The sequence below is a fragment of the Camelina sativa genome, chromosome 16 (assembly GCF_000633955.1).
Source record: "Camelina sativa cultivar DH55 chromosome 16, Cs, whole genome shotgun sequence".
Classification (NCBI taxonomy): Eukaryota; Viridiplantae; Streptophyta; class Magnoliopsida; order Brassicales; family Brassicaceae; genus Camelina; species Camelina sativa.
Genome location: NC_025700.1, coordinates 1,011,646 through 1,021,122, shown reverse-complemented (window position 1 = coordinate 1,021,122; position 9,477 = coordinate 1,011,646). Strand labels below are relative to the sequence as shown.

General features: G+C 35.3%; 1 protein-coding gene and 1 pseudogene across 1 annotated transcript in view; both read left to right on the top strand.

The window, feature by feature from the left end:
- The window catches only part of LOC104699704 (E3 ubiquitin-protein ligase SINAT3), a 3,784-nt gene extending 3,667 nt beyond the window's left edge, over window positions 1–117 (top strand). The window contains exon 4 of the mRNA XM_010475489.2: window positions 11–117. Within this exon, the coding sequence (XP_010473791.1) occupies window positions 11–117 (107 nt within the window). The remainder of the gene's footprint in view (window positions 1–10) is intronic.
- LOC104749140 lies at window positions 3,749–9,197 on the top strand (annotated as a pseudogene).

The following is a 9,477-nucleotide window of genomic DNA, read 5'->3' as shown; positions in this document are numbered from 1 at the left end:
TTCTTCTCAGGTGGAGATAGGAAAGAGCTGAAACTCCGAGTCACTGGAAGGATCTGGAAAGAGCAACAACAAAGTGGTGAAGGTGGAGGAGGATCTTGTATCCCAAACTTGTCCTGAAACTAAAAAAAGAGAAAAAATCAAATTGATTTTGAAAAATTATTTTTCTCTTGGTAGTGATATATCTGTAACTAGTATTCACCCGGTGCTATGCACCGAAAATATTTTATCCTATTTTAATTGCATTCCAAAATTTATAATTACACCGAATCTAGGAAAAAAATTATTTATTTACCTGAACAACAAAATTGAACAAAACTCTTAACATGTGCGATCTCTCTTGGTAGACATTAATACATGATTGAATAATTTAGCCATTCAAATTCATTTATAGATTGTTGTCAAAAAAAAAAAAATTCATTTATAGATTGTAAGTCAGAAGTTTGTACCTTGTTAGACGGTATGAATTTGGAGAACACAAGAAGAAGGTTCAAAGGCATAACAGACTTTATCAAACAAAATTCTAAGCTTAAATACAAATCCTTCAATCAGATATCTTTTTCGCTTCCTTAAAAAGCCTTGTACCACTTTGTAGAGAACACGTAAGATTCCAGAAAGAATCAAGACTGGCGTGTGGTCATGTACTGGTTGAACCGCTGAAGTAAGCTTCTATGGCCATTGATTAATTTAGTTGATTTCCCATCGTTTCGAACCGTACTTTACCAGCTTTGACTTGTACACTTGCTCATGATTCCATATTTTCATATAGGCTTGAAGACTTTGTGGAAGTATTACTTGTGAAGATTGACAACTCTAACATATATCCAAGCAGAGTAGTGTATTATCATGACTCTACTTGCCTTTCATCAACAAAAAAAAAACCACATATGACTAAGTTAGTAATGTAAAAATCAAGAGCCAAAACAAAGAAATTAGGGATACCTTTAAATTTGTATGCTTTATTTAGATTGAGTAGTTTATTTGTTTTAATGTCATATTATCTACTTCTTGATCAGCCTGAGTAATTTTTGTCAAGCAAACCGTGTAACATAATAATTCAAAAGAGTAAACAAATGAGAGGTAAGTAGGCAGTACATATTGGTGCTAGGTATGTAGTAAGAAGATTTACAACACCTTCAAAAGAAAGAAGTATAACTGTGTAACAATGTCTTCACGGTCATATCTTGCAACTCCTACATGAAATCTAATGTCAGATGTTGAAACATTCTCGTCTCACAAATAAAATACTTTTACAGAATTCTAGAGAATACTTAGTCTAAAATATACAATGAAAGGCATCATCATATTATGAACATGAATTATAGAAGAAAGAAGAACCCACCCGTGGTAAATTTTGAGTGACTAAATGCTTTCTTCGGTAAGAATCTCAATTTCAAAGTTTTATCACAAAAGAACCTGATCAGAAAAAAGAAAAAAAAAATCAATCTATGTTAACTTCACCACTTCAATGATTGTAGAGAAAATGCAATTATGACACTCTTAACGAACAGATTCATATATGTATACATATCTAAATTTCATTACTATGTGTACCAAAAACTATCGTCAATCCAAGTAATGCAATAACATTTTCTAGATGACTATATATGAGTCTCTATGAAATTACCTGCTTGATGCAAAAGGATCAGAGACGATGAATCAAATATAAAAGAAACGTGCATATATCTCGATCGACAGCTGTCTTTCTCAAACTCAGATGAACTATATGAAAAAGTAGAATTAGCAAAAATGCCAACGCAGAGCAAGAGAAAGCAAAGAATGAACAATAATGAGTTCATCGGTGTGATTAAATGGAAGATGAAATAGTTTGAAATCGTGAGATGGTTTTAAAGATCGTGTCATCGTGAGATCAAAACGTGGTGTTCGTGTGAGAATATTTAGGAGTATTTTAGAAGACTTTTGTATTTTAGAATGTATATATATATATTAAATTTAATATAGAAAATTAGAAACTTCTCTTATTATATAAAGTTGGGTTTTAAAAATTAGCCATTAACAAAATTTTGACAGGTGTCAAGTTTATATCAATCTGAGATTTTAAGATTACAACAAAAAAAACAAAATATTTTGTTTTAAACAATATTAATAATGTAAAAAGATAATTATCAAAAAATTAAAAAAATTAAAGTTTTTTTTCAAATAATTATAAAGAGATTATATATGTATATATAAATATTTATTTCACAAATTCGAAATTATAACATTATTTAGTTATTTTAATTTTAAGTTATTAATTCTACAAAAATAAAAATAAATGGGATTAAGGAAAATATATAGTTATTTATTAATTCTAAATTTTGTAAATACCCACTTCTAAATAAACATAAATTGTCTCATATTTATCATCTAACAAAATAATTTATTCAAAAATATTACTTTCAACTTTGTTCTATTGGTTATAAATTAAATTTAATATAGAAAATTAGAACCTTATTAATAATAGTCCAAAGGTTTTGACAATTGGTTAAGGTTTTTTAATATTTGTAGAGAATCGTGTGTACATTTGTTTTTGATTTTTTATTAATTAAAAATAAAATAAAATCTGATGTGGCTTTATATTATTAGACAGACTTGTGTTTTATAGGATAAAGGATTAGGGGTTATTATCTGACGATAAACTTGTGTTGTTCTTATACATCTTTCTCTTTATCATGTCATGGAGGGTTATATATATATATATATATAGAGTTCATTACAATTCTGCTGTATCTGAAATATGTAAAAATGTTTATAATTCTCATTTGATGCGTCTCCAAAAGCGTTAGCTTTGTTTAGGGAGCGACGACGTTAACATTGTATCCTGTTAAACCCATTTTCACTGTCTATCAGGATTCGGTTGGAAACGTGGAGACTGGAGAGAAAGGAGAGGACAGGACGAGATCTTGAGTACATGATCAGGTTTTGAGGATTTGGAATTAGTGAGTTCTAGGCTTCTATATGCCTTAAATTAGCTGAACAAATGGAAAATGGAACAAATGTGTGATTCACAAGGATAGTCATAGTTCTCTAGTCTTGTCAAGTTCGTTTATTCTTCTTCCTCTTCAGTGGAAAGTGTTTGGATTCGAACTCACATTCTTACAAGTTAAAATTACAACGTTGATGGATACGAGTAACCACCACACTCCTTTGATCAATGTGACTTCTGTCACCAGCTCCTCATAATTGATTTTATAAATTTTATTGCATTTTATAGACTTTCAAAATATGCATATTAACCATATTAATAATTTTCAAAATAGTTTTTAAAAATGGGTTTCTCATAATTGGTTGTTGTGTATTCTGCAAAAATAATTTCAGCTAGAGATAACTGTTGACAATAAAAAAAGATTGAAAAAAAATAATGTAGAGATAATCGTTAACAATCGAATATGAAATAAAAACTTAAATAAAAAAAAATTGAAAATGAATTTTTCATTAGCTTGTTCAACATGCACAAACGAATACATGTGAAATATGTATGTATATGTATGGAAAAAGAGATAAATTAGATTAATGTTTGCATGAAATGATTTAAGGAAAAATAAAGTGCAAAAAACAGGTACATAAGACTACGTAAATACAATATAAGTAACGTTTTGGTCAATTACTTTGTTAAAAGTGTTAATAGCACAATTGGAGATTTTGCGTTGTTACACAGCCACGACGACTCCGTTAGGACTCTTCTTTATGTAACGTTTGAACCATTGTTCTTTAAATTGTTTGTTTTTTTTTTTTTTTTTTTTTTTTTNTTTTTTTGTCAAACAACCATTGTTCTTCGAAGCTTTATCCCCATCAATGGAGGTTCTTCTAAATGGAGATTTTTTCTTCAATTTCTCGTCTAATTCGACCATAAGGAGGAGACTCACAAACAAGAGAAAGCAGCATCGATTCAAATTCCAGTACTCAATTCTCCGAGTCTCGGCTCGTTTTGGAGAGACCTCGAGGCGACGCAATTCTCTGAGGAAGAAGATCATCGGTGATGAGAATTGGCGTTCGACTCCGAACCCCACAGGTACGAAACCTCCAAACGAAAGCCATAAGTTCGATTTTAGTAGCACCGAGGAGGGATTGAAGAAAGATAGGGTTTCGAATTTAGTGAATGAGCTTGAAGATACTACTATTAGGGATATTGGGGGATTGGTTCGAATCCCATTTTCACTGTCCATCAGGATTCTTTTGGAAACGTGGTCAGGGTTGAGGTTGATGAAAACGAGGTCTTGAGTAGAAGAACAAGATTAGGTCTCGAGGATTTGGAATCAGTGAGTTCTACTTCTAGTGTTCTTCTATATGCCAAGAAATTAGCTGCACAGATGGAGAATGGGGAAACTGTGATCCTTAAAAATACTTCTCTTGTCAAGTTTGTTTCTTCTTCTTCAGAGGAAGAGTTTCGTTTCGTTAGCTCAATCCAAAACGCTATTCTTCGTCTTGACTTAGTTCCAAAGTTGCCGGCTATTGGAAGAGCTGTTTTGTGTGGTTACATTGGACTCTGGTTTCTGAAGACGGTGCTTGTGTTTAACAAGAAGAGTAATGAGGTTGAGTGTACAGAGTTAGAGTTAGAGAAGGAGATGATGAGGAGAAAGATGAAAGCTTGGAAGGAAAAAGAAAGGGCGGAGAAGAAAGGTGGTACTGTGGAAGTTTTACACAAGGGTTTGGAAAAGCCATCATTGGTTTCGTTTGAGAAGCCTAAGTTTGATCGGAAAGAACTTATGAGTAGCATATCTAAAGTAAAGGGTCCAGAGAAGAAATTGGAACTCTTGAATTCTTTTCAGGTTGAGAGTGGTGAATCCTTGGACTTTGATAATAAGATCCATGAAATCAAAGCAATGGCTAGACGGGCGCGGGAGATAGAAGCTGGCATACAACTTAATCAAAAGGAGAAGTGCGATGCGAACAATGAAATGGACGACGATGATGAAGGTTTGACACACAGTGAAGATGATGATGATAAAGATGAGAGCTTGGGGACTTCGACTGAAACTGAAAACATTGAACTTTCTGATTTTGCTATTCCAATGCTGAATGGGGCTTTGATAGGTTCTGGTTTTCCAAATCATCAAATGGCAGCATCTGACGCAGAAAAGTTGAGTACTGTGGTACCACTAGTTCCTACCAATGGAGTCATCCAGTCTCCTGATGTTGTTTCTAAGGACAAGTTAAGTATGAAGAAGATTAGCACTGGTCGTAAGCTACGGGTCATACGGTCTGTAAAAGAGGCTAAAGAGTTCCTTTCAAGAAGACGTGGTGAGAAAGAGCTAACTCAGGAACTGTCTCAGACGATAGCCCAAGACAGTGTTGAAATCTTCTCAAAGCTGAGCGATGAAGAGCGTGGTAAGGCTAGAAAACACGAATCGGTTGACAATAATAAAATCTTCGGTGCAGCTGTCAATGGAGACTTGAGATCTGCACTTGATTCTACTTCTTCTGAAGCGTTGGGGGAGGATGTTGATTCTCAACCCCTAAAGAATGATTACCAAAGACTCTCAGAACCTGGGAATGCAGATAAGGGATCCAGCAAGCAAAGAAATTTTATAAATGAATTAGAAGAGTGCAAAACAAGTTTTTCCAAATCAGCCAAAAGTTCTTCTGGTGGTACTGAACATATAGAGAAGGAAGAACCATCAGAGAAGGGGAATGGGAATTGGATAGAGAAAAACTACCATGAATTTAAGCCAGTCGTTGAAAAAATGAGAGCAGGATTTAGGGATAATTATATGGCTGCAAGAGAGGGTGAAACTCAGGAGCCAGGTACAATTGCTGAAATTGCAGAACTTTACCGCAGTGAGTATAATGATGAGCTTGAGTGGATGAAGGACGAAAAGCTAAGAGACATTGTCTTCCTTGTTCGAGATAATGAGCTGGCTGGTAGGGATCCGTTTCACCTGATTGATGCTGAAGACAAAGCTATGTTTTTGCAAGGCTTGGAGAAGAAAGTTGAGAAAGAAAATGAGAAACTGTCTCATCTGCATCAGTGGATTCATTCAAACGTTGAAAACCTGGACTACGGAGTAGGTAATCTTCTCTACAACTTTGATTGAGACTAAGTTTGCTCAATATCTTAGATATTCACAGTTTATGCGTTAATGAGCTTGTCAAAATATATCTCAGTTATCTCCCTTCCTCTTATTATTATTATTCAGATGGCATCAGTCTGTATGATCCACCAGAAAAAATCATACCGAGATGGAAAGGGCCTTCTCTTGATAAGAACCCCGAGTTTCTCAATAACTATCATGAGCAGCGCGAAGCATTGTTTTCTGGAAAAGCTGCATCTGTATCTCCTGTGAAATTAGAAGAACAGAGCTCTCATCAGGAATTATCAGAGTCTGCTTCCTCTGAGAACACTCTCACCCCTTCATCTGAAATTACCTCAAGCCAGCCAAAGATTGTTGTAGAAGGAAGCGATGGATCTGTTAGACCTGGAAAAAAATCAGGAAAGGAGTATTGGGAGCACACGAAGAAATGGTCTCGTGGGTTCCTCGAGTTGTACAATGCAGAGACTGATCCAGAAGTGAAAGCTGTTATGAGAGACATGGGAAAAGACTTGGATCGGTGGATTACAGAAGATGAAATCAAAGACGCAGCTGATATAATGGAAAAGCTGCCAAAGAGGAACAAGAAGTTCATGGAAAAGAAACTGAACAAACTCAAGAGAGAGATGGAGTTGTTTGGTCCTCAAGCTGTTGTGAGCAAATACCGCGAGTATGGAGAAGACAAGGAAGAAGATTATCTATGGTGGCTGGACCTTCCGCATGTACTGGTATGTTTTGTTGCTAAACATTTGACATTAAAGAAACTCAAAAGTCCTTGAAAAACTAATTGTCTTTTCGTGTTTCAGTGCCTTGAGTTGTACACAGTTGATGCCAATGGAGAGCAGCAAGTAGGGTTCTACACATTGGAGATGGCAACAGATCTCGAGTTAGAACCCAAACCACATCACGTGATTGCTTTCGAGAACGCTGCGGACTGTCGGAACCTCTGTTACATTATTCAAGCTCATTTGGATATGCTACGAAGTGGAAACGTTTTCATTGTTCCGCGCCCGCCAAAGGTAAGGAAGTGGAAACTACCTTACCTCTCTGTACTCGTAATTTATTAAGGTTGTTGTTCTCTCTAACATATATATATATATATGTATACAGGATGCATTTAGAGAAGCCAAGGCGAACGGGTTTGGTGTAACGGTTATTAGGAAAGGAGAATTGAAGTTGAATATAGACGAGCCACTAGAAGAAGTAGAGGAAGAGATATGTGAGATAGGAAGCAAGATGTACCATGACAAAATCATGGGAGATCGATCTGTGGATATAAGCTCGTTGATGAAAGGTGTCTTCAACCTCAAGACAAAAAAGAAGAAAACGATCCAAGCGGGCTCTTGAAGATTCTAACAAGAAAAGTAACTGAGGCACCAAGTCACAGCAAAGGGTATAGCAACAGAAGAGAGTTTGTAGGCAAACTTAAAAATGAATTAAGGCCATGTTCGTTAGAGCATCATTAGTTGGAGATTCTCTGTGGGTTACTGTTGGGCCCCAATTACAGACTAAAAAACTCATTAATGGTCCAAATAAGAGAGAATCGTTACTGTGGGAAGCATTTGAAGCAACCCCTTAAAAACGCTACTTGGCGTTTTATCATTAGTTGTATCGTAAATATAAAAGCAAAATTTTTTTTTGACACAATTAGGGGAAAGATATGATTTGTATTCGCTTCGTAGATGTTCAAACGATGCTAAAGATTTGAGTTTTGAAGCTTTTGACTACTCTTATCGGCTTGAATCGAGTCTCTGAAATTGATTAAAGAGTCGTTTTTGTTTTTCATTTTTCTGATTGGAATTTTAAAATTCATGCTTTTGGATGACGTTTTCTCTGCTTTGCTTTCTTCTTTCTTATGCTGAGATCTAGATTAACTCGTGTTCTACTGTCTTTAGCTTGTTCCCTTCTTTATCTCTACCGAGTTACTCAAAATTTGAGTCAAAGTTATTAACTTTTCTATGGGGTTTTGAACAAACTTTGTTATGATGTTGTGAAAACTGCTCGTCTTTAGAATCCGAAGGGAATTATATAAATGAAACTGTTGAAGTTGTATCCAATGTGTGTTTATATGTGCTTCGTTCCAATTTTCGATTCTTGTGGATCTACAGATTGGAATAGTCGTCTCTGGAGGCAGTTGTCTTCACGAACAGAGGAGACATTGTCTCTTTGATTCTTCTTGAGCTTATTTAGGGAGAGAAAAAGAGAGGGTCTGATGTGTGTCTCAATCTCGCAAGTCTTTAGACTTAGAATCCATTCATTTGGAAGTTCTTGCTGTGATCGTGTTCATGGCTGGCTCAAGAGCAGCTCAAGCCTGAAGCTGCTTGATGTTAGAGCTTCTTCGGTTGATGGTAAAGCCAGATGGGTCATATATTGTTAGCAATTGGGGAATAAAATTTGCAAAGTTTGAATCTTTTTTACTTTCAACGGTGTGTCTATAAGCTGTTCGACAAAATGACTCAATGAGAAGAATTGCCAGTAAATAACTCAAGGTTTTTGTTATTTAGACAGATATTAAGTTTGATTCGTCCCCTTTCTTGCTTCAGGTGAAACCATGCTGAGGAAAACGTTTCTTTCTACACATCATGTTTCAAGGTGTTGTTTCTCATCAGTTACTTCAAAGACACTACTTAAAGTGGGAGATGTTTTAAGAGAAACAAGAGTATTCTCACGTGAAGATGTTAAAGCCTATGGTTGAGAATCTCCACGTAAATCCAGAAGTCGAACAAACAGCAAAGGAACACAGAGATGGTTGCTAGAATCTTGCCTTACTTGGCGAGCCTGCAGCTATGGAAGCACTCATAGAGCATTTTAGCCCTTACCTGCAAAATTGGTCCGAATTTGATCAGCTTCAGCAACGTCATGAGGAGAACCCCAAGGACGAGAGCATTGCTCAGCAAGCTGCGAAGCAGAGGTTTACTGTGGAGAATTTTGTAAGAGTGTCAGAATCTCTCAAGACAAGTTCTTGTGGAGAGAGGTTAAAAGACAATAGTTTTGGAGAATGGTATCATAGCTGTTGCTGCCAAACACATGAAGGAAATGATCTGATTCTTTGCAAATAGCTTGAAATGATCTGTTTTCTTTTGTTTTACAGTCTTCCTCTACAAATAGCTTGTTGTTGTGCAATGAGAGAATGTTTGAGAGTTAAATGGAAAATGGTTTTGGTTTGTTTGATTGTTGCTTGTAAAACAAGTTCACTGATTTTTTAAAAAAAATTTGGCTTAGAAACTTGGTTAGATATTTCATATTTGCCATTAGATATTTGATCGGAAACTCTTTTACTCTTTTGTTAGAATTATGACCATCAAGCTATCGCTGCAATCAACAAAATAAACTGAATTACAATTCAACTTCTCTATTATGAATGTTCTTGATTGTGTTCTGTTAATCCATCCATCATGCAATGCAATGTTTGTTTTAAATTTTTATCTAACCATTCATCAAGAAACTTAAA